General features: G+C 32.8%; 3 protein-coding genes across 3 annotated transcripts; all 3 read right to left on the bottom strand.

The window, feature by feature from the left end:
- Positions 1 to 99: 99 nt before the first annotated feature.
- Positions 100 to 12,538, bottom strand: LOC149736880 (peptidyl-glycine alpha-amidating monooxygenase B-like). The gene is made up of 19 exons (XM_089876194.1): positions 11,685 to 12,538; positions 11,494 to 11,554; positions 11,140 to 11,227; positions 10,604 to 10,705; positions 10,145 to 10,258; positions 9,666 to 9,814; positions 8,998 to 9,178; positions 7,641 to 7,807; positions 7,054 to 7,218; positions 6,693 to 6,801; positions 5,918 to 6,113; positions 5,414 to 5,534; positions 4,924 to 5,025; positions 4,309 to 4,500; positions 3,784 to 3,947; positions 2,647 to 2,997; positions 2,166 to 2,292; positions 1,709 to 1,838; positions 100 to 1,491 (listed from the first exon to the last, which is right to left on the bottom strand). Exons 1-19 carry the CDS (start codon positions 11,856 to 11,858, stop codon positions 1,431 to 1,433), a joined length of 2,754 nt encoding a protein of 917 aa, XP_089732320.1. The 5' UTR covers positions 11,859 to 12,538; the 3' UTR covers positions 100 to 1,430.
- LOC149736879 (uncharacterized) lies at positions 11,920 to 14,832 on the bottom strand. The gene is made up of 2 exons (XM_089876210.1): positions 14,351 to 14,832; positions 11,920 to 14,124 (listed from the first exon to the last, which is right to left on the bottom strand). Exons 1-2 carry the CDS (start codon positions 14,542 to 14,544, stop codon positions 13,719 to 13,721), a joined length of 600 nt encoding a protein of 199 aa, XP_089732336.1. The 5' UTR covers positions 14,545 to 14,832; the 3' UTR covers positions 11,920 to 13,718.
- A 148-nt stretch (positions 14,833 to 14,980) lies between these two features.
- On the bottom strand, positions 14,981 to 24,589 carry LOC149736878 (eukaryotic translation initiation factor 4 gamma 2-like). The gene is made up of 19 exons (XM_089876195.1): positions 24,371 to 24,589; positions 23,785 to 23,895; positions 23,450 to 23,552; positions 22,990 to 23,121; positions 22,590 to 22,749; positions 22,175 to 22,344; positions 21,848 to 21,961; positions 20,518 to 20,728; positions 20,121 to 20,255; positions 19,699 to 19,926; positions 19,390 to 19,497; positions 18,749 to 19,014; positions 18,318 to 18,484; positions 17,857 to 17,989; positions 17,285 to 17,543; positions 16,764 to 16,968; positions 16,293 to 16,501; positions 15,892 to 16,013; positions 14,981 to 15,545 (listed from the first exon to the last, which is right to left on the bottom strand). Exons 5-19 carry the CDS (start codon positions 22,612 to 22,614, stop codon positions 15,486 to 15,488), a joined length of 2,412 nt encoding a protein of 803 aa, XP_089732321.1. The 5' UTR covers positions 22,615 to 22,749; positions 22,990 to 23,121; positions 23,450 to 23,552; positions 23,785 to 23,895; positions 24,371 to 24,589; the 3' UTR covers positions 14,981 to 15,485.
- Between the last annotated feature and the right edge of the window lie 155 nt (positions 24,590 to 24,744).

The following is a 24,744-nucleotide window of genomic DNA, read 5'->3' as shown; positions in this document are numbered from 1 at the left end:
GGTGTATCATACACCTCAAGTTCACTGGGAGTCTTATTATACACCACACAAACATGGTGTATTCATTCACCTCATGCTCACTGTCAAGCTATAACAAGGTTGTCTTTTTATACACCAGACATTTTTATGCCATTTTATTTGCAATGAATACACAGGAATAACAATATGAAACAACAATAATGACTGTTTCCTAACAAAAATCTATTCTTCTGAATAGACAACACCAAAAACAAAAATTGTGAAAAATACACAATAATAAAAGTTTTATTGTGAATATGATGTACCAGAAAGTTTGCCAGATCTTTTTAGATTCATATTATGCCTAGCAGCAATTGTTATAGAAAAAAACCTTAACTTTTAAAAATAGGATGCTGTAAAATAGTACTTTTGTATGTACAAATAAAATAAAAGCATTTATGCAGTTTTTAAAACCATGGATTAGATAAACAATTGCTTTTGGCAGTAAAATAAAATATTTTGTACTTTTGGGTAAAAGACCTGTTATGAAGTATGAGGTTTTAAATCTAAATATTTAAGTATTTTGGCAAGCAATATTTTATACAGTGTAGCTTACTTTAGTGTGAAAAAATCAACAAAGAATATTTGTTTTTAATTTAGTTGGACCCATTTAGACTAAGTGCACTGTAGAATTAACAGTTGTGTGTAAAAATCTCATGTAATTAAAATTGTTACTATATGTACTGCATGTTCTGTAAGCAAAAGCACAATAATAAGAAGAAAGCGAAGTATATTTTAGAAAGAAAGGAGAATCTCTTGTTTGTAGGACATAAAATACTTGTGTTATTATACTACAACAATATATTTACCATTTGGAATAAATAAACACTTGCCTACTGCAGTTTTTTTAATTTACAAAATGTTTTGGGGTGTTAATTTTAGTAATAGGTGAGATCCTACAGTATGGCAAAAAGTAAAAAAAATGTTGTTTTTTACCCAAGTAAAAAATAATTTTCTGGAGGCTTTATATTGTGTATGTGTGAGTAATGAAATGAAATATGTAGTTTATGGTTAATGGCAAAGTCTAAAAAATGATTGTGTAAAATATGGATGCAATAGCAATTGTAGAAACTTAATTCAAACATTGCACATTAAAGTTTTAAAATCTAGCTCGCCCAGTGTTTCCAATCTTTTTTAGGTTAAACATTTGCTATTTACAAAACTTAGGATTTGGAATCACTGAAAAGTAAAAGTTTTTAAAACAAAGAAAAAATCAACATCATATTCAAATAACTACATAAATATACATTTACACCACATACATACACCTACACAGAGAAAAAAAAATTAAAAAAATTACTCAGAAATAAAACTTTATATAACTCATACCATACCTGTGGCAGAAGTAATCTCCTAAAAAAAGAACTTTTAAAATATTCCATTTTTAAAAGAAATTAATTGAAACATTCGGTTTATGGTTCAGAGTTTGGTTTATCTGGTGAAATGTCGCTTTCCTCACTTTCCTCTTCAGTTCTGGGAAGTCAAAAATCAAAGATATTACTTGTATTACAAAACGTTCTGGTGCTTTTACCGCGCTATATTCACTCACAAAGTTGCATATGTGGAATACAGAAATTCATTGTATGTGTTTAACTAGCTTCTGTTTTGTAATGCTTGTTCATTTGAACATTAAACAAAATATAAAAACTGTTGAACAAAACATTTTAAAAATATAATAACATATTATTACCTTGCTCTGGTGTAAGATTGGTCTCTTTTTGAACTGTGGAAAAATTTTCCAAGATTTAATTTTCTTGGTTTTGGTGAAATCAGCGACTGTTTCTGATCATCGTATGTAAAGTCATCATGAGTCAGCAATCCTGTGGTGAAAAAATAAAGAAAAGTGACGATATTGGTCAATAATTAAATTCACAATAGAAATACATAACCAGCGAAAGTGATTTCTATTTAAATTCTTGAAAGTTGCAACCAAAAACTAACATTAGAACAATAAGATCAAATTTAAAAATATATTTCTATTAATTTATTGTTAAATATTTTAATAAAAATAATACATAACTGGATACAGCTTTACCTAACCGAACATTCAAATTCTAATTAAAGAAATAGGACCGATATAAAAATATTTCTATCAACCAAATGTAATTAAAAGTAGGTATCTTTACCAGCTCATGATAACATCATACCTTCATATTCATTTAGTCTCCTTGTACGAGATCTAACATATAGAAACCCAGTGATGAGAATAAGTATGGGCACAGCTATCAGTATGCTAACTACTACTGCTGTAACCCCTGTGTTGGCTGGATTCATCTGTAGAAAGAAAATAACATTTATTTAGTTTTTAAATTAACAAACAGTTTTATGTGATAAAAATATATTTTGCTGTTTTGGTCTAGGCGTAGTTTTGATAAAAAATAATAGGTAAATGGGTATAAAGCAAATGTATGTAGCATGTACACATAAATATTATCTTTCATGGTTATAGTACTGTGGGGTAAGATAGATACAGTTAGAACATAATATCTCATATTTCCTGAACATGTTTTAACAAATTATTAATAACACTCTTTTAGAGTCTTGAGGTTAAATATTTTTTGTTTACTGTTAAAAAAAATGTCCCCGCCCACCCCAACTAATTTTCATTAAATATCTATGTTCACCCACCTCTTCAGTTGGTTGTTCATCCTCAGAAGAAAGAGCTTGTTGCTTGCCATCTTTCTTCACAGCGAGGTTGGCAATTAAAGGTGACATGTCACTCAAGGAAGCCACGGGATCATCAGAGCCTTGTAGCGGGGCCAGGGCATTAGACCGTGTGGCAACATTATCGTGAGAGACTTTTCCATCATGAGGCCTTGTATCTTTGGCAGAAGCCACACCACTCTGAGAAGCCACACTATCTTGAACAACAACAGAAGCCACGCTTGCTTGATTTTGTGAAGTTTTGGTGACGTGTTTGCCATCCACAAAAACATTGAACTTGTAAACTTTCTTATCCTTCAGTTGAACAACATAAACCTGCAACAAAATATGACATTTTTGTGCATGCACGATATAATAGATATTTATCAGTTGAAAAAAAAAGAATTATGTAGTAAATGACGAGGTAATAAGCTAAAAATGATTTAAATTCCAGGTCGCATGAAGGGCCATGCAAAGAACTCACCCTTGATAAAATACAACAGATGTTAACATGCATCAAAATATATGTTGAAGTAAAAAAAGCCTAAAGTATTAAAATATAAAATACTAATTGTGTTCCAAAGATTAAAAACAAATTCTTTGCAGAATTAAACCTCAAGAGAAAAGGTCATTCCATGAATAATTGAGTAGAGTCCAATTAAATGGCAGGATGCTCTATATTTAAACTGGGACACTATTAGAAAACTGAAACATTTTTCTTTTAAATACAGAATACAGATTAGTAGAGGGTGTACAAACATGTTAAGGCCCGTGTAACAGAAAGTCACATATAATTTACATCCCTTTCCAAGATTAAACAAAAAATACAAAAAAAACTTTAATACACAGCTGCCATTATTTCACATGGGTACTATATGTTCATTCACATAAACAAAAACATACATTTTCGTAAAATTCTTAGATGTTTTAAGAGCTAAACAAAGTAAATTTACATAGTAAATATATTCACTTGCTTAAAAACTGTTTAAAAAATCTGCCTTAATTTTAATTTTTTTAAGGGGTTTAGTACTGTTTACAATGGCACACGGTATATTAAATGTTTCCACCTATATTTATAACTAATTTTTTTTTAAATCTTATAATTTTTTTTTAACTAGGTACCTCTCCCCCACTGGGTGAAACAGTGACATCGTGTGGTGAGGTAAGCGACTCCGAAGACGAGGGCTCCCAAGTTCCGAGCAGGCCACCAGATTTATAATCAAGGGTGAAGCCAGACACTGGCACCCTTGTAACATCTAAACCATTGACAGCATACAACAGGCCATCTGTGTTGGTAAATTGTACATTAGATGTATATATGGTACTGTGGGGTAAGATTAGACACCTTTAGCACATAATATACAAATATCCTAATGGTCACAGGTGTTTCAAAAAATTAACAACAGTCTATGGGAGTTGTAACTTGTAAGTTGTAAGGGGTTTATGAACATGGTTTATCAATCTTTGAAAGTTCTTTGTTTACTAACAAATGGAACGAGAAAATAAAATGAAAAGGTGTCTTTCTCCGCACCAAAATATACAATTCTTGTTTTTAAAAAAATCCGAAATATTTTTATAAACACTTTTCTAATTTTTTATCTAAAATTTTTTTTTTTCATAACTATAAAGTTGAGAAAATAAACCAACCTCCAACATCACTATACTCGATGGCATATATACTCCTTCCCGTATCCTTCTTATCCTGGATAACCCTGACAAAGTCTCCATCCTTAGTAAAGCACTGGACCCTCCCATCTTCACGATCAGCCACACAAACATCATCACCAGCTATAGTGATGCTATGTACAACGTTAAATGTACCAAGTGCTGCAGCAGTACCTGGGAATTAACAAAAGATGCAAATTCAAGGTAAAAGATCATATTCCTAAAGATAAATGACATAAAATAATGTTTTTTTTTAAAAAATATCTTTTTTGTGGAGTAAGATTTTTTTATGTTAAAATGAGAAGATTTGGATATTTTTTTTAAACCTAAAAGGAAAACACATCAATGAGCTATAATTGTTTTAGCAAATCATAGAAAAAAATCCTTATTAAATGTATTAGTAAGGTTTATGACCTAACTTACGTGCATTGGTTCATTGCCAAAGCACCTTGGTTGCACTTTATTCTATATCGGTGAGGTTCCTGTCCAGGAGCGGGGATATAAGCCAGATTTTGGCCATTACACTAACTACCAGACTGTTTATGACTTTGTACATTGTTCATGAGAAAGTGTAATGACCCATAAATAGAAACTTACCCCATACTGATGCCTCGTGTCCCCATGATTTGATGTAAGTTCCATGAGGTGAAAACTTAACAATCCTTCCGTTACAATATCCATCAGCGACATATATCATACCTGGAATATTAAACTAATGTTAAAGATGTAAATCCAATAACAAAGTGACTCTAGTGGAATATTTGGAGCAAAGAGCGCGATTACATTCAATATAATTTGTGAGAAATGAGTAACACATCCTAAATTTTTAAAGGTTTTTAAACCCAAACAATTTAATACCCATTAACAATACATGAGATACCTATTTACTTGTAGTGTATTGAATATTAAATAATGGGAATACAATGACTAAAAGTAACTTACTATAGTGTGATATTACATTTACTGTTAAAGTGGCATTCTAAACGAAAATAGCAAAGTAGTGTATCTTATCCTTTTTAAAATTGTTTTTTTTTAAATAATACTAAATCAATTTTTGTTGCAAAAAGTTTCACACTCATGAACTAACCTTGATTATCCACAACCACATCTGCTGGTTTACAGAAATGTTTCTCGTCGTTACCGGGCACAAGACGTGTACCAAGTATTAGCGTGGGGGTTCTATCTCCAGTAGCAGGGAACTTAAATACCTGTATTTATTGGTGTATATGTATTGTAGATAAATTTAAAAAACAACAAGAAGGTAATTAATTAGCAGCAAAATGACAGTTGTTAGAACACGCTAGGGGTAAAAATTGTTTAAGTAAAAGTTTCAAACAAAAGTGTGGCTGTTAAACCTACCAATACACGCACCTACAGTATTCAAAGCATTCTGTTCATGTCATCATTGTCATGTAACATATATTTTAACATAGTAATGAATGCACTCAGTCTATGTTTCAATCAAAAACAAATAGCGAACCCGATTCTTGTAAAAATGGGTAGGTCAGATGACCTACAGTGTGCCATGCAATGGGATCTGAGATATATGCATCAGTTTGCCCAATACATATAACAACTACATACAACTAACCTGGTGCATTGCCACATCAGTAAACCATATATTATCCCAATCATCCACATAAGCTCCATGGGGCATAAAGAACATGTTGCTTCCCCATGCATCTTCCAGTGTTCCCGTGGAAGGATTGTAAGAATAAACAGTGTTGACCGTGATGGGAGAATTTTTTTGAACGAATGTATTTACTCTGAACGAATTAGCACCCCAACTGTGAGATATAATAAAAAGGTTCATATTTATCTATAATGATATTCTGTTCTATATGAATGAGGTCCTTGTCAAACGTCTAGGATATCGGGTGTAATTGACCCATTACCCCAACACCCATACTGCAAACGAAAAACATCGGGCAAAATAGAGTGACAACTAAAAGGAATTTGAAATATGAAAACATATTCTTTTAGAAATCATTGTTAAAGTTCAAACGAACTGCTATTATAGTTGTCTTATAGTTTATACATAATTCAAAACAATTATACACACACTTACATGTAAGCCAAGCTATTATATTACCAGAGGCTATGCTGCTTTACATTTACATAGGAAACATGAATCATCAGTAGTTAAGATACACAACAATGCTATGTGATGAATATCTACACGACACTATATTACTTTGGTTCTGTTTGTTTGTACAGATATCAAACAACAGTGTAAAAGAAAATTTTCAAAAATAATGTTACACCCATACCCGAATTATATGGAATTAAATTTATTTTATATACAAAAAAAAACATGAAAACACAGAAATTCAACAAATTATTTTTTGTATCAAATTTTAACTTACGTTCTATATCCACGATGAAATACAATAACTTGTCCATTCTTACGAACAGCAACGCCACCTGCTTGTCCAATGACCGAGTTGTCCGGCCACGTCAAATCACATCTTAATTCTGGTAGTAAAAATAATAAAGAAAAAGTTAGAAACAACTAAATTTGAAACGATAATTGGTTTCCATAAATTGCAGTGCTGTTTAAAATTAACTTCCAGACTATACAGCTATTCTTCATGTTTGTTAAACAGTTTTATCAAAAAAAACAGTCTTTTATATTTACTTTTTTACAGCCTATATAACAATAAGTGTATAAAAAAGTAAAGAGAAAATATATGCTCAAAATGACATGAATCAGTTTTTCAAACTTACCGATTTTCTTTTCTTTTTTCTTGGCAACAAGAGGAAAAGGAGACTCTCTTCCTTGAGCATGATGCTCTTCACCAGTCTCCGGAGAATGGTGATGGTTACCGTGGTGATGCGCTTGTAGTGGTTCAGGCTGGGTGACTTCACCACGAGCGATGGCTGAAGTGGAATCTGGGGAAAAGGGAAATTTAAGATTTTATATATATATTCTGTTTTAACCTATTTTCTTAATGGGTAAAGTCCTTATTAATAAAAGGACCTGGGATTTAGACCAACTCCAAGCATATGCTTTTATCTTGGTTTCAAGTTTAAAATTTCAGGCAAACATAAATGTTAATTGGATAGATAAAACTGTCTCAGGAACGTTACACAGGACACTTTCCTATTACAAATATATGCTTTAAATTTAAAACACAAAAAATACACATTTTTTTAGTCCCAAATATTAAAAACCCTAACAATCAAAAAAATTACAAATATATATGCTACTTTTCCACCAAGAAATTGTATTACTCGACGTTTTGAAGTTCTATTCTGGTTGTCAAACATTACATGAATGTCATTTAAAACACAGGTTAAAAACACACAGTTACCTTCTCCTGCAAAGCCTGGGTATGGAGTTAGTTGATCCACAGTTGAAGGGAAGGTTAAAGGTATCCCGCTCATCATGCCCCAACAGTTAGGATCTGAACCAGCAGTTTCTATGCTGCTTGTGTAGAACATCATGTAGAAATTACACATCTCGTCTGCCCCTCCCATACTATATGTAAAATAAAAACAAGTTAAGCTGAAAACCCATTTAAAATACTAAGAAAATATGTCAAAAATTTCAAAGGATTGGAGTTCAGACAACAATAGTTTTTAGAAGCATTCAAATGTAAATATGTTTAGCAGTGTAGCAATCGGTCATATAATAGGTTATTAGGTTTATGTTTTGTCTTTGCGTAAATAAAGAAAAGAACTGTGTGACACTGAGTTTTTGTTAAAAAAAATTACAAGACCAATGAAAAACTATTGCAAAATTCCTAGAATTTGGCTAAAATGTCGTTACGATTGGTGTTCAGTTAACTTTACAAGTGGTTCACTAAAACCCTTTCATAATTAGCAGCTTTGTTACAAGTAAAACTTACATTACTTTTAAAACTATATAACTATATGTTAATATCTTTTATGTATTCAAAGCATTGTAATTCATATCACAGCAAACATTCTTTGCTGTTGACATAAACTAAGCAAATATTTCCCATTGATTTCTTGCATACCAAGGACCTTACTGGATTGGCCACGTCACATCTACCATACATTATTCATTAAGTACACATTCACTACTACAGTGCTAGTCAAATTGTGGTAGCATCGATAATATCGAAGTTGTATAAACTGCTTAGTAAGCAGGCAAATGCCAACCCTAATATTCATTTTTAGTTTTTGCACGATAAAACTTTTTTTCGGAGTGGTTTGAAAATTCCAAATCGTTTTAAATTGGTGTATTGCGATTTCAAAACATTTTTAACCAGCTTTTTTAAGGGTATGATTATGAATACTATGAAAGGTTAGATGACAATACAGATTATTGTCTATCCACATACGCTTGGCCTTACAACAAGAATTGGCTGCAGCCATAGGTGTCAAACTTTTAAATGCAGGAAAGGTATGGCAATTTAAATGGGCATTCTTATGAAACAAATCAAAATTATTGGTTGTAATTTTTACTGATTATTGCAGTGTAGAAAAAAGCAAGGTAGGTCTGCCTACTATGCTATCCTAGGTTTGGTGCCTATAGCTGAAAAAGTTAAATGCTAGTAAGAATTGGCTTTACCTATACTACTGTATGCAGAATAGGAGTAATGGGCAAAATCTAGCATAAATCCCAGGTCCCCAACAAGGAAATCGTCCTCACCCACATAGAATAATATGCAGAATAAACAACAATCTTTACCAAACACTTACCCAGCATAAGTTGCAACATTTCTGGTACTTTCAAAATCACATCTTGCCATAACAGTGTCACCAGGTTGAATATCAATGGATCCTCCAACCCTGGTAAAGAAAGCATGTGGCCATTGAGGGTTGCCTTTGCCAATCATTTTGTATTGCCCGTTCCTGTATCTGTAGCCAGTGATAACGGTACCTGAACAAATTTTATATTTTAACGCTGTCATTTTTAGGGTCCTACAGTGTGGCTTGATAGGGTAGCTAAGATGTAGGTCAGAGTTGGCCATTTGTACATAAGTATTAGCTGTGCCTTTTTTCGCAAAAGTGGTGATACTGGGTGTTTTAGCGCACCAGTTTAATACGTTTAAATAGGTTTACTCTGGTAATAAAAGGTGCCAAAAAAACAGTAAAGCCAAATCATAGTGTATTTGCCAAATTAATTAATGCGACTTGTAATCAATATTTTATAAGTATGGGTTTAATTGCATTTTGGGAATTTTGTAGATGTTTAAAAACTGAATATGTTCAAAATTTAAAATTTTACAAAACACAGTATATATACGTTCAAAATTTAAAATTTTACAAAACATAGTATATAATGTTCAAAATTTAAATTTCACAAACACAGGATATTATTAAAAAGTCACAAAATGTGGAAAACCTTACCCTAACCAAAAACCTACCAAGGTTGTGAGCATGGGTGCGGAAAGCAAACACGGTGATGGGGTTTCTTATATTAGTCTGGCATGAGATATCAGAATTAGCATGAGAGTGAGGTGGTATGTTGATGTATGGGGATCCAAGTAAGAAGATACCAGCATAATATAACTGCCTGTTAAAATATTTTTAATGTAGAACAAAAACGCTAACTGTAAAAGTTGTGCATAATACAAATGCCTGTTAAAAAACTGTTAAGGTACTTGGCCAAAATCTGGCCCCAATTCCAGGTCCTCAAGAACCTCACCCATACAGAATAGAATGTATAAAATAAGCAACAACGGTTCAATAATTTAGGCCAAGATTGGCCGGTAACTTCAGAACTAACAACTGTTCTACCGGTTTGTTAAGTATAAAAATCAATACTACTCTTGCTCTATACAATATAAAATATTCCAATTAAATTAACAGGTGCTTGTACACCATTATAATATTAAAGAAATACCTTTCATCAGTAGCAATTGCATCTACTCCAGAACAATCATGTTGGCCAGGTGGTAATCTATGAGCATAATGCATCTGCACCACTATATAATTGAAACCAGAGCTTCCACCAATTCTATTATGAAGTAAAAAATAAAATTAAAATCTGAATTTCTTTTTCAGTAATCTATAATCTAAATTTTCTATTGTCCCTAACTGTTACATAAAATCAGGTAAAATATCATCTACACAAACTGTGTATACTGTTACACATAGGCGTTGTTTAAAATGCAGGGAAGGCAAACCTACAAAACAAATTTTATCAAGTAAGTTGTATTTCTTTCGGGTCTACGCTTTTAAACTTAAGTTTAGTTATAAGTTATAATCAGCTATTTTGTATGCGATATCAAGGTATGGTATGTGGTTTGTATAGAAAACCAATAGTTTATATGCAAAGAAGTAAATATAATAGAAATTTTACCTGAAACCAACATTTTCTGGCAATCTAAGAAGTGAAGCATCTTTAGCCCAAGCAAATAAAGTTTCTCTTTTTCCATTACATATTTGGCCCATTCCACAATGCCTGGAATTAAATAAACTGATGATAACCAGTAGAATATTCTAGCTGATGACACAGAATAAACATGCATCTAATGTGAACTTAACATAAAACTTAATTATAATTATATCTTTGAAAACGATAGCGAAGACCATGTTATTTAAAGAACGAAAAGATGAGACTCAACAGAACAACAACAGTTGTTAAAACATGCTTAGGATAAAAAGTGTGAGAAGAAGCGTGGCTGTTGCATCTTAACTTATATTTTATACCAGATTGGTTTATACCATGAAGTCATTAACTTACCCCTAGGTCATATGAAACAATTATATTCTATCGAAAGTTGGTTTGTGCAAAATCTTTTTTTTTAATTTTATGAGCCAAGATTAGTTCTTAGAACTATTTTATGCCTAATAGTAATAGCTGCAGGATATAAAAGCATATGTTTAATTACTTACCATGATGATTGTGTCGTGGGCAAGGTTCGGCATCCATACACGAGCATGTGGTGTGTGGATGACATGGAAGCATGGGGCGTGAAATTAACTGGAGAAAATAAAAAATATATATACAAAGTTTTAAATTTTTTTTACAGACTGTTTAATAGAATTAAATTTTCCGTATAGGCTTAATTTTTAGGGGAATTTTGCAAAAAAATCAAAAGTGACATTGTTAAAATACACACTCATATTTGTAAAACATAGGAAACATCATTGATTAATGTGTTTACTGTTTACTACTAAATACTTTGGCTATTCTCGCTTGTATAGACACAAACATTAGAGTAAAATATGTTTTATATCAGTTCTTACTTATGTAACTTTCCCCGCCATCAAATGGAATGCCTGATGAAGTACACATGTATTGGTCATCCTGTAAAAAATGATGCAATAAGTTCTTACATACTAAGATATTCATATGCCAATATTTCAATACATACATTGAAGGTTTACAGATCAAAATATAATATCATTCAGAGCAAAAGAACAGCATAGGTGCTTACCTGTGTAATAGAAATGCTTGGTGCTCTAATCTTCACCAATTGTTTATGTGATGAAATCGGATAAATACCAGTAGTTTCACATGTCTGCGATTCAGCATTAGCAGGTGTATAATAACTTGATCCCAAATAAAGAAGCAACAACAGCAGGTTTAAAGCATGCCACTGGTATGCCATTGTGGCACCAGGGATTTAAAGGGAAGATTTCAACTTTAAATTATTCTATAAACCATTTAAATCTGAAAAAGGAATTATTCAATAGCAATTTAAAAACTGAATTATTCCAAACTTAGCAGCAAAATTGTTTACATAGAAAGATACACAACATATTTTAGTTGTTGCAGTTTTAGTATTACAATGTTTAGATTTCTTTTGTGAAACATCTATCAGGTAATTGCATGTGACTTGAATTAAATTGTTCAATTCTTGTCCGTTGTGCCAGTTCGATAAGACTTTTAAACGTCCTTGGCTCGTATATTGCTAGTATAGTCAACATGTGTTTGTTGAGTGCAACTTTCGCGGTTCGTAACGCAATTTTTGTTTCTATGGCTCTTGCGTTGTGTTCTTCACACGCTGCGTTCAATCTGTCATCTCTCAATTTATTTCGTACATATGGCATCAAGACTCTTGCCTTGGTTTGAAACATTAAACTTCTGCGGATTTGTGTGGAAGCCAAACCATATCGATTCCTCATGCTTCTGTGGAAATAATGTTTTGCTTGTTCTTTTAACCTTTGCACACGCCACCATTTATCGGGTTTACGAATCACATGTCTCCATCGTAAGTTCACGTTCGTCAGAAACATTTTTACACCAACTTATATATGTGTCAATATACCACCTTACGACTTGGAAAGAGTGATCTCTGTAAAGTGAATAAATGTAAATAAACTCACCGACCAAAAGCATTAAAGTAAAGTGATTCTCTGACGAAGTTAAAGTTTTAATTAGAATAAAAAACTTCGGAAATATACTGAAAACTGCGTCCTATCGTATTGCTTACTTACTACAAAGTCATGTAAACACTGTATATCAGCACCATATAACTATACATACAGTCTACTTTACATAAATGAATAAGTTTTTTTACCAAACCTCCGACCTCTCCATTGGACTTTTACTTCTATACAAAACACTACCTCTTAAAAAATGACGTCACACGAAAATCACAACACGAAATTTCGTGGAAACTAAATTTTATTATTTTCTAGCGGGGAGCAGGTAAAACAGTAAGAACAAAAAATAGATGTCCACTAATACCACCGTTTCCAGCATTTACAAAGGCGGACTTGCCCATAAACGTGTTGGTTAAGTATCTACGGGCATCTGTAATGTCACATTGATTATATCACGTGGGATATGCTCTTTGAAAATGATCGATAAATTTGCTTTCGCTGACGTAAGTCGCCAACAGTGAATCGATAAAATGTTTAAAGGGAACAGACGCTGTTTTAATGAGAAGCCGAAGCAGGTATAATTAAAGCGCCAGCGGTTTATATATTATACATGTTGTCGTTCTAATAGCAATTTATTACCACAAACGCACTGCCAATGCCAATATGTGCCATGTATGCATAATCTTATGCATGTACAAAACCTATGTTAACGGGTGTGTTTCATATGATTCTTGATAACACATCTCTTAAGTGTTTAAATTCACAGAATCTTACAAGATTTTTAGGTTATTTTTTTCGGTAGGTGGAAACTCTGGCGCCTCGAACTCGGTAACCTTTGGCCACGATGCAACGCGTAACCACTGGGCCAAATGAAACTTTATAAATTAAACTCTTAACGCCTTTGGTTCCACTATAACACGTAGAAACACTGAATTCTTATAGCTAAACTACATTGCACAATAAACATCGAATAAGAAATAAAATCCAAACAACCAATTCTTTGTATTGGTAAACCAAAAAAGAAACGTAAACAATTTATCTTATAAAATATTTCTGTGGACCAAGGCTTCGTGTGTATAGTTAGGTTATTATCTGAAATCATTGTAAAAAAATGACTGATAACTAAAACGCTTTACAAAACACTAAGTATTTCCAGTGCTGTCCTCTGAGTTGGGTTCGGTCGGTTTAGGTGCCTCTTCGTCCGGAGGATGTACTTGGTCCTTTTTCGACCATAAGTTCTCATACTTCTCTTTTTCCAGTTTTATTTTCTTGTCCATATTACAGTCCCCAATCAAACAAGGCATGACAAAGTTTTCAGGCAAAATAAGTCGCTGCACATATGCAAAACCATCGTTTATGAGTCCGGTCAGCTTTTCTATAGGCGTCTTGTCTCTTGCCTCAAATTTAAACTTTTTTAAAGTGTCCCCGCCCAAGTTCAACTTCAATTTTGGTTTCGGTTTATGGCTTACAGGTGACGCCACTTTTGGCTGCTTTTTTTCTTCGCAGCCCAAAGTTTCTTCGAACCATTTTGGGAGAATTTGAAGTTTACTGCAAAAATATAAATCGAGTCATTAGACTCATCGATGAACTTTACTCCTTTATGCTCGCGAGTAGCGAACGTTAAAAGTTTCTGTACAGTTATTAAACAGTATTTGATTTAGGTATAGTTTATACCCTCTATAATCTTCTTAACAATTTCAGAGTGATTATTTCGCTTCATATTTATTCCTAAATTTTCAAATTGCTTTATTGTCGTAAAAACTCAGTAACATACCATGCATCTTTAAAAGTAATCTGCTTGCTTATGATTCCCGCATCAATCATGGAAGACTGAAGGAAGTCGTTAAGACTCCCAGCAGCCAAAACTACGAGTAAAAACCACACGGATGCTTTGACCAAGGTTGACATATCTATTGTTAAATACTGATCATATACACAGTGTATATGTTGGTTATATATCATTTTCATGTCAATTGCAAAGCAAACATTAGATTCCTTATCCACCAATCACGTCCCACCCCGTCCCCCATGCACTGTGACGTCATAGTACTTGAAGCGAACCTCGCATGAGTGGTGCTTGTGACGTCACGGAGGAACAATCGCGAGGAGAACGTCGCGTAAAGTAACAGTTTAGAAATGATGCAATGTATGATGCACCACGGCTACTCAATACATATTTAGTAGGCCATAAATGTTTGGCAACGGCAGGTCATCGGTTTACATGGGTTCCGTTTTAGTGTTTATTATGGAAGGCCGAAATACAATAACCGAGCCCAACGTCGACCGGGCCAAAAACTAACACGGAACCGTTGCCCTGCCACGCGAGAATAACAAAAGTAATCGCATTCATTCATCAATGTACATTTTTTTACAGCAAAGGCTAAATACAAAAATAAAACCCATATGCTCCAAATTCTTGTATTGCAACGACTCCAAATCAAACACGTAACAATACATCTCTATACACGCAATAAACGAATCCTCTCGTAAAAAGATAAAAGTACAGACATCCCTTGCGCAAAAGCGGTCAAAAAAAGGAAAACAAATTTACGTTTAAAGACAGAGCACTGGTCGTGCAACAAATACATGCGTATTGGTAATCTCTAAAATTTGTACAAATTTAACACTGAGTGCTTCGTACGCGGATCGCTATGCGACTAATTTGCAAAACTTGTTCAAACGTAACTTCTCAATCTAATTTAAATCATTGAATTTTGTTGAAAATTTAAAGAACTGCAGAGTACAAAACATTGTATGATTAAAAGGAGTTGCATGATTTAAAATTGATCACATAAAGAAGAGATACAGATAATACCTTGTTTTATATACTGTCATCTAGACATTTATAAATACAAGTATAATACATCACATATAGGGAGTCGTTGCAAGTGTCCCATATATTTCATTGTTTATTCGTCATCGTCGTCCTCTGTGTCAGCTTCTTGTAACCATGTTAACCACGAGTTCACCTGAATAAGCATTAATGAACGTAAATTACTCTATCCTCGCATGGTGGAGAAACGACAGTCTTTATAACACGGGTGTTTATACACCTCGTACCAGCTTAATAGTTACCAAGTATGTTACTTTGTGGGTGATGTGTTTAAAATAGGACACTGTGTTATTATAGCTGACACTACCCCGCAATATGGAGATAAATAAGTTACATTACCCACAAAGTTTATAGGTGGTAACTCGTAAGCTGGCACAAAGTGTAAAAACAGAACCCATTTTTATAAAGACATTAATACAGAACATGAGAATAAATAAGTTACATTCAGGAAAGAGGTGGCATGCAAGTGGTTCATACTTTACCTGGAAGAGAGCTTTTCCTTTCCCAGGGAAGTTAGAGTTGACATCTTCCTTCCATGAGATGAAAACTTCCTCATCAATCACATCCTCGTTGTAGAGGAGGTTGAACATCCGAAGAAGTAATCCTTTATGAAAAGGAAAAATAAAAATAACATATAGTAATGTGGGGTAAGATAAGTTAGAGTTAGCATCTAAAATCTATATGATTGTGTTTCGAACAATTAAAAACGTTTTTTTAGAGCTACAGTAATACGACTATACATACTTCTGTAAATATTTTTTGTTTACTACAATTGGAATGAGAAAATAAAATGAAAATGGATCATCGTACCCCACCCTACCATAACGGTTAGTCTTATTTTTTTGTTCTAAAACTGATTTTGTAATATTTTTATACAAAATACCTTTAGGAAAATCCTTATCATGACAGAAAGCCTGCACAGTGTGTAGCGCATGTAGTTGTAAGTTGGTGTCATCGTGGACAAACTTCTGCAAGATTGGTTTGATCTTTTTGAGAAGGTTTTTCTCTTCTTCCTGAATTGTTTTCGGGACATTCTGACCTCTGTCCACCCCAGCTTTTAAGCTGCTTTGCTTGGTAACATGGTGTAGGCAACTGGGATAAAAATATGTTTTATGTTTGATTGTTTAACCTTAATAAGGTTTTAATTATTATAATTGCAGTTTTCTCTGTTTTTGATAATTAGCTGTGGCCCCCTGCTCTGCCAAAATTTAATTTAGTTTTGCTTTTCATACGAGTGTTATTTTAATTACCAACAAAAAAAAAGTAAAAAAAACAACATGCTTCTGCAAGTGGCATGTCAAGGGATATAGGGTTTACGTCAAATTTTGGACTCATTACTCCAAGAATACATTACCTTGATGTGAGAACGTGAATAAACTCTGGATGAGAGTAAAGTTCACTTGAAACGTTCTCTCTTATCCACCTATACACCACCTGGGGTGCAGGGTCTGTGTTAAGCTGCTCGTTTAACTTTGTCTCCATGTGTAGCAGGGGGTAGAGGAAGGCAAGTTGTTTACCTTGGAGGATTTCAAACATACTGCTCTTGTTTTGGGAGACTTCTGAATGGTTTGAATTTGCATGTGTTGGGTAAAAGTTAGCATTTTGAAATAAAAACAGATACAAAAAATACGCCATTAAATTACGGAGTGAATAATAAAATGGTTTATACAAAGTTGATGAGGATGTAAAATATTAAACATATTTTATTTAAGTTCTAATTGCTGGTAAGTGTCTTGAACAAGGACATGTCCACAATGGCAGAAGTGTCAAGTCTTGAACCCGTATTCTGTGACTGAGCGATAGGTAGGCAAAAATTACATTAGAGCTTTTACAGATCTCTGAAAAGCTCAAATACACTTGAGCACAGATACATACCTGGCATAAGGTTCAGCATATCAACTTTGCTTTGCTTATACATCGCAAGTAACCAATCTTTATCATTTAATTTAACAAGTTGCTGTAGTGTGAGCAGGAACAGTGGAAAGTGGTATCCACTGTGTAGGAGCTCTGCTATCCCATGCAGTGTTGCCAGATCTGAAAGGATCAACCGAGCAAGCAAGGAAGCAGTGATCGATTTTGATCTGGGAACACTGGTCTCCAGTTTTGAGAGTTTTTCGAAAAACATCTGCAAGCCCTGGGTGTGGAAAGGATAGGAAGAAAAAATTTTTTTTTTAAATTACATGATTTTCTTTTAATAGCGGAAATAATTAATTTTTCTAATTCTTTCAAATAATCGTCGTGTACTATTGTAAAATATTTAAACTTTTATGGAAATTTGGTATACATTACATACAGAATTATACTTAAGCTCTTCATACAGAAATTATCTACAAGAATAAATTTAAAACAACAAGCATATGCATAAGAAAAAATATAACCAAAAGTGCATTTTTTAAATAAGGACATTTTGAAAACCAATAATTTTCGTTTAAATAAATGAAGCCTACCTCTTCAATTTGGTCAGTAGATAAAAGTTTTGTGTCGACCATATGTGATAGGATCTTGCAGATAAATTCTCGTACATCCTCATTGTTATGTAGGTAGTTTTCATAGAACAAACCACACAAGGTAGCTACTTGTCTGTGAAATAATGGCATGTCGGGTAAAAAGGACTAGCAAATAGCGTTAAGAGTTTAAACACACAACCAAAAATAAAAAGAAAAAAAAACAAGAAACACATATTACCAAGATACAACAAGCTCTAATTTGCTCAAAGACCTCAAGATGTGCTATTTTAGCGTATACAGTGAACTATAAAAGATATACAATGATAGGCCAATCATGGCCTAAATTCTAGAACCCATGGTTTGATGTGCTGCGGGACCTTACCCGCATGAAATAGAAAGATAGATATAAAATTTAAAATAGCATCATCAGACTCCCAATTAAAAGGAAGGGATCAACTAACTTGTTAGGAATAGCTGCATCTTTTATCACAGCAAGAGCTCTAGTAGTTCCCCCATTAACATTGGATGTTGATCTTCTCACAACATCCATTAAAGCTTCTTCACTTAAAATATTCTTCTTTGATTTCTGTTTCTCCTGGTTTGTGGTGTTTCCTTTCTTCTGTGGTTTCTAAAAATAGGATTTTGTTGTTTTTGATAATTCAAATTAGGTGTATAAAACAAATTTTTTTGGTCAGTTTGACTAAAATTACAACCATGACAGCCTTTGTCACTACACTTGAAACTTTAAAAAAATATTTTTTCAGAAATAAAACACTTTTTTTTTTCTATTTAAAATATATCAACCCAAACTGAACCTTTCTCATTTTTAAAATGAATTTATTAAATAGGTTTCAAAAATATCAAAAATAACAGTATTGAACACCAAACTAACCTGATTCATTGCATTATCAATAACATGTTGGAAAGATGGTTGAAATGCATCTGCAGCTGATGATACAGCTGGACGTTTCTTTATAGGGGGCGAAGATTTTACAATCTTTGTTGGTACTTTGTTGCCATGTGGCCCAGCTACCACATTCCTGTAAAGATTTTTTGACTTTTCCGATTGTTTAGTTGATTTTTGTTCATGGTTGGTATCGTCTTCATTGTTGGGGTGAGTGACAAATTTGATCTTTCCTGTCTGGGGGCCTCGGGTGACTGTAAATTATTGGAAAAGTTTTTAGAATAATAAACTGGAAAAAAATGTAAATTAAGAAAAAAGCAAACACTTATTTTGCTGCAATAATTGTATCTTATATGTCGGAGAATATCTTGTGTTGATAAAAAATATCTTGTGTTTATAAAAACCTTTACTCAAAGTTAGGGATCTAGTTTGCGTACTTTTCCCTACTTTCCTTACTTAAAAAAAAATAAAGTAATAAAGTTTGAACACATCTAGAAAAAAAAAAGAGAAAGAATTTTTGTTATTATAAATTTCAGACAAGTGTGCCACTTCTTTGTTGCATTAAAGAAACACAAAGTTTCTAAAGCTGATATAAGATTAAGTAGAAACAGAAAAAAGGCAAGACTTACCTTTACTTGTAGCTTGTTGTTGTAGGTTTCTAGTTGCTTGCTTAGGTTGTTGTTGTTGTTGTTGATGATTCAAGTATTTGGGGCCAAAATCATGCACAGGGCTCTTGCCTGGTTTAAAATAACAATGTCATTATATACCAAGATTGGAGATGATACATATACAAAAGTTGATAAACAAGACAATAGTTTAGACTTATCACAAAATTATTACTTGATTTCTATAATTTTTTGTAAAATTGTAACCTAAAATTACATGAACAATAATATCTATGTCATTTTTTTTGTAAAAATGGTATTTTTGTAACTTACCATTTGTGATAGGTGCATGGTTCCTTGGTCCGTTGGTTTGGACATGGTTTGTATATTCTGGTTGAAAATTTCGATATTGTGGTTGATGGTCGTAATAAGCTTGTATGTTGGGTGGGTAACCATTATGCATCATGGGGTAACCCATATATGGCATGGGGTGACCTCCGTTCATGTGGGTGAGGGTGGGGTCAGGAACTGCCCCATTTTGGAGTTGAAGTTTGTGAAAACCTGGGATTAAGGGATTTTTAATTCAAAACACAAAAATAGTAATGTTTTTACATGGGCACAATTTGTGAGTAATTAACATCTTTTGAGTTATTTAGAAGTTTTTATATGCATGGAAATAAAAACAAAAGTTTTCACATTTCTTTTATTTTTTTGAAATTTTCAGTTAAAAGATTAATCTTTCAATAGTTTCTTACCCAAGTTTCCTTGGCTTTGCTTCTTTGCTTTAACTTGTGGGGGAGGGCTGAAGAAATCAAAGCCATGGCCTGGACTTGTGGGTTCGCTTCCTAGTATGGTGGGTAGGGGTGGGGATAAGGGGCCCGAAAATCCATCTGTGGTGGGTGAAAGATAGGGAGTTATTTTGAATATCTTATAGTAGTAGGTATTGAGGGCTCAAGCTGGTCTAAAAATTAACACACAAGTTGTAGCACCCTGGGTATCGTGGTAATGGGCCCACTCTGGCATAAATCTTCGGCCCATGGTGTGCCAGGCTGTAGGACCTCACACACGTTCAATAGAATATTACAAATGCTCTATATACTATCACATGTACTACTTCAGGAGTTACCATTAACCAAGTATGGAACCACTTACTATATTGCTGTTTCTTTGATGGAGGAAAAAAACCAAGTCCAGCTGCATTTTGTTCAAACTCTCCTTTGCCATGTTCCCTCATAGAAGGATTATGATGCGAATAATGGTTGTTTTGTTCGAACATAATACCTGGGTAATCCTCACCAACCTCCGAACGTATCTGACCCAGAGTTTTTGGGGCTGTGATTCTCTGCATCTGCCTTGGCGTCCACTGTAGATATTGGATAAATAAGACTGAAAAACGTTATGTTATCTAAAAAAGATTAGACTTATGTATGCCTGTTGCTGTCAGATATGAAAATACACCTTACACTTTTTTAAACCAGAAAATTATTATTTTTTTATTAGGATGATGAAATGTTGGTAGTAAGCCTATATTTGTTGGAAGCGTAGCCATAAAGTTATATAACTATACATGGTACCATTGGTACGTAGGTACAACATTACAATAGGTAAGATCAGTACATTAGCTAAGTGGTACATTTATATCTACTGTGACATCACACTGATGTGTATGAAGTATGACAATGCACAGGAAATTATTGTTGACAATAAAGAGATTCAAAACATCAAAGATATGCTTCAATGACCAATCAAACCATGGACAATGTTAATATTACATTTACTTTTGTGTTAAAATTACATTATTAAGTTTAAAATACAATTTTGTAATTAGTGACATTTAAGGCTTTAAAATATCAATATAATTCTGTCAGCATTAACAAAATATAATTAATGCATTAGATGCTACAGAATGTTCCAATATTTGGCTTAGAATGAGTAGACTGTATACAATAAACTCATAGACCTCATATGTTAAGCCAGTGGCAATGTGTGAAAATTTACATGAACAAAGGACAGACAAGCCTAAAGGCACGATAAGCTGATTTAATTGATGCAACGAACAAGTAACTAGCTCAACCACCATTATGACTTTAGATTGACCCAGATGGTGTAATATTTACATGGTAAACACTTATATAATGTACCATCATGAAAGTAGGTTTCCATGTAAATCATGCGCATAAATCATGTTGTCATGCTTTAAATATACACCTCATGTGATGGGCTGTGGGCGCATATTTACAATTGTTATGCTATGTAACAACATTTGTCATATTTTGTATGAATAAAATTGAAAAGATTATTAAAAAAGGGTAGCCAATTTTAACAGACGGTGTATTTTTATGCAAAATAAAAATGAAGTAATATCCTTTTTTTTAAGTTTCAAGGTAAATTTAAAACTTGAGTAAAGAAATTATAAAATGTGTGAAAAATATCATGTTTTTAGTAATTAACTTCAATATAACATATGCCTACATCAACTTACATTTGCTGCCCTTAGTTCAATAACATCTTGCAGCATGAATCGAATTCGTGAAGGAAGATCTCCTTTCTTTTTCTTCACTGTTTCCAATCGATCAAAATACTGATCCATGAGTGACTGCATGATACATAATATAAGATACAATGACTACAGTTTTAACAATATGTAGAGGTTAGAAACTTGACTATATTATCGTTTTACTTGACTTTCTTTTTTAGTTTTTTACAAACTTGTTTATTAATTACACAACATTTCAAAACGACTGTCATTTTACCATTATTTTGTCCGTTTGTACAACTTTGTCAATTAATTACATAACAACTATCCTACCTTAGCTTTATCATGGTCAAGTCTTCTCCCACACGTGTTCATGATTTGACATAAACATTCCAAATCCTCTGCCACATCATCAACTGTCCCTTTCTTCTTTGTTCGAATAAGTTGCTTAATACACTTATGAACAATGGTCTCGTGCAGAAGGTTAAGTCGGTATAATTCACCTAGGAAACAGAGAGAAACTTAAAAATAAAAAATGTTACATTTTATCATATTTTAATACAGATGTAAACTAAATAAAGGTAGCTCATTATATATATATATAAATTTAACAAATATTGAACAAATTCAGTTTCCAACTCCAGTAGGCTACTGTTTTATTTTTAGTTTACTATAAACACACAGTTACAAATTTATTAATATAAATAACCGTATCTAAAATTTAAATTAAAAAAACAAAGATTTTTACCGATAAACTTAATATTCCCGAGCATGTGATGTTTAGCTCTTGATCTTTGTTCCTCTTCTTCCGAGGAGAGAGCTCCCTCCTTACAATCGAAAGCCTCCAACTTTCGGTTCCGGTTTTCAAATTCATCTTGAAGTTTTGCGATCAGCAGGCGACGAAATGTCTGCATTATGACATCATATTTCATAAAAATGTGTTATTACATCAAAAACTCTCGATTTCCCAATTTTAGTATAATTATACTTGGTTCAGCAGCTAATATTTTTAACAAAATTTCTGTTTTTTCTTTAAAATTTGTTCAATGAGCATTATTATTGTTTTATCTTATTTTCTACTGATCTACTGGTTGATATTTACCGCAAAACATAAAAATTTATTATTATTATTTGAGAATCTAACTTACATTTGGTTTTAACTGGTTTTGATTATTTATTGTTTGAGAAACATCGAAGTTTGGAGCTTCATGGTAAAGGCGACGACAAAGGTTAGCATAAAGTGAACTGTACCTTAGTTCATCTATAGCTTTCTCAAATATCTGTTTAAAGCACAAGGAATAAGTAATAGACGAAATTAATTTAACAAATACTCTTACAAAAGCATAAATTAAACTTGATAAAAAACACAATTAATTTAACAATTTTTTATAAAGTCAACTATAATATATATAAACAGGCCTATATATATTGCAAAAAAGCGATAGGTAAAACACTGATACAAACCAATTCAATTGGAAAGCTTTAGCTGAGATAAAATAATACAGAGACTATAAACTACATTAACAAAACATACTGTGTGAGGACTAATGAGTAATATAACCAAATATATATTGCAGTTTAATTTCAGCAATACAGATAAAGACTTACCAAAATTACAATTCCTTTTAAAATATCTTTTGAGGTGATTCCAATATTAAGAATATCTTGGCAAAGTTTGTCAAATTTTTCTGGCGTTAATTTATTTAAAATGCTGAAAAATATGATCAAGTGTTACAGATGGCTTAGTTTTAATACTGTTAAGTAGCAACAGTTTAGTTACCTAAAACTTTTGCTTGGTTGGTTTAATTATATATATATATATTTTTTTTTTTCATAGATTCTTATGGACAAAAGGTTTTAAAGTTTTATTTATAAAAATCTTATTTTTTAAATCAGGCAGATAATAGCCCTGGTAAACATGTTCATTTTTTTATTATATTCACCTTCTAGTCTTCCTAAAAACGGCTTCTTTGTGCTCAAAAGCTACATTCAGCTGGAGGCTGCTTGGGGGTACCCATCTCTGCTGTTTGCTGGATGATTTTCCCAACAATGGACTAAAACAAACAAATATAATTGTGAATATAAAATATGCATTGGCATGCTTAGCAGGCATACTGGAAAATGGTATTCATATTTTTGAGTCTAACAATGTTGTTTAGTCTTTTAATTCAAAACTGTCCAAAAATGGATTTCAGACTATTTTGTAGTGCAGTTTGTACTGTCATTTAAAATAGCCTGTAACTGGACACCGCACTACATACTTTACTGCCTATGCTATATGCTCTATGCCTATACCAGATTCAAAAGTTGTCATTTTGTGTGGGGAATATTTCTTACAACTTTATGAACGCAAGATACTTTTTTCCAATCTGGTATTTAGTAGTTAAGGTTATTTGTTAGGGGGGTAATAGGGCCATGGGGGTTTAGTAGGTAGTAGTTATATGGGTTAGCAGCAGCGGGAGTATTATTCAATAACGCTGATACAAGCTTAAATTATTTATGGAAAATATAAGAAACCCTTTCACTTACATAGGGTTCCTCGCAGTTGGAGTTATGATGTTGCTTCTCCCCTCAAAACAAGATTTCCCTCTCTCGATTTGTTCTTCCACTTTGATTAGTTTGTGTACAGGTGAGTAAAGAAGTGGCTCAATGGTAAAGTTAACTTAAAAAATCTAAGGTTCGCGAAAAAACTTCTATTTCATTAATTTATTTTGCACACTTCTGTGAAAAAACAGAATATCCTCAATTTTATAACAAAATCAAATTGATAAGTTAACAAACCTTAAAGAATACAAAAATATAGTCAAGCGTCTCTTTCTACTTCCAATTAACTACAGTTTATGTATAAAACAACGTACATTAGTTATGTAACAGAACTATATTTTAAAAATCTGATTCATAAA

Source organism: Ciona robusta, chromosome 4 (genome assembly GCF_009617815.1).
Source record: "Ciona robusta chromosome 4, ASM961781v2".
NCBI lineage: Eukaryota > Metazoa > Chordata > Ascidiacea > Phlebobranchia > Cionidae > Ciona > Ciona robusta.
This window is presented reverse-complemented; position numbering and strand designations above follow the sequence as displayed.

Bases quoted from the DNA above. Each gene is read 5' to 3' on its own strand.
- LOC149736880 (XM_089876194.1), bottom strand. From the start codon at position 11,858: ATGGCATACCAGTGGCATGCTTTAAACCTGCTGTTGTTGCTTCTTTAT. The intron at 10,706-11,139 runs GTAAGTAATTAA...ATTTAATTCCAG, and splicing joins CCCACGACACAATCATCATG to GCATTGTGGAATGGGCCAAA. The intron at 5,026-5,413 runs GTTAGTTCATGA...TTAATATTCCAG, and splicing joins TGTGGTTGTGGATAATCAAG to GTATGATATATGTCGCTGAT.
- LOC149736879 (XM_089876210.1), bottom strand. From the start codon at position 14,544: ATGAAAATGATATATAACCAACATATACACTGTGTATATGATCAGTAT. The intron at 14,125-14,350 runs GTATGTTACTGA...ATATTTTTGCAG, and splicing joins ATTACTTTTAAAGATGCATG to TAAACTTCAAATTCTCCCAA.
- LOC149736878 (XM_089876195.1), bottom strand. From the start codon at position 22,614: ATGCTCGGGAATATTAAGTTTATCG. The intron at 19,927-20,120 runs GTAAGAAACTAT...CCTTAATCCCAG, and splicing joins GCAAAGCCAAGGAAACTTGG to GTTTTCACAAACTTCAACTC. The intron at 17,990-18,317 runs GTTAGTTGATCC...ATTATTTCACAG, and splicing joins GATGCAGCTATTCCTAACAA to ACAAGTAGCTACCTTGTGTG.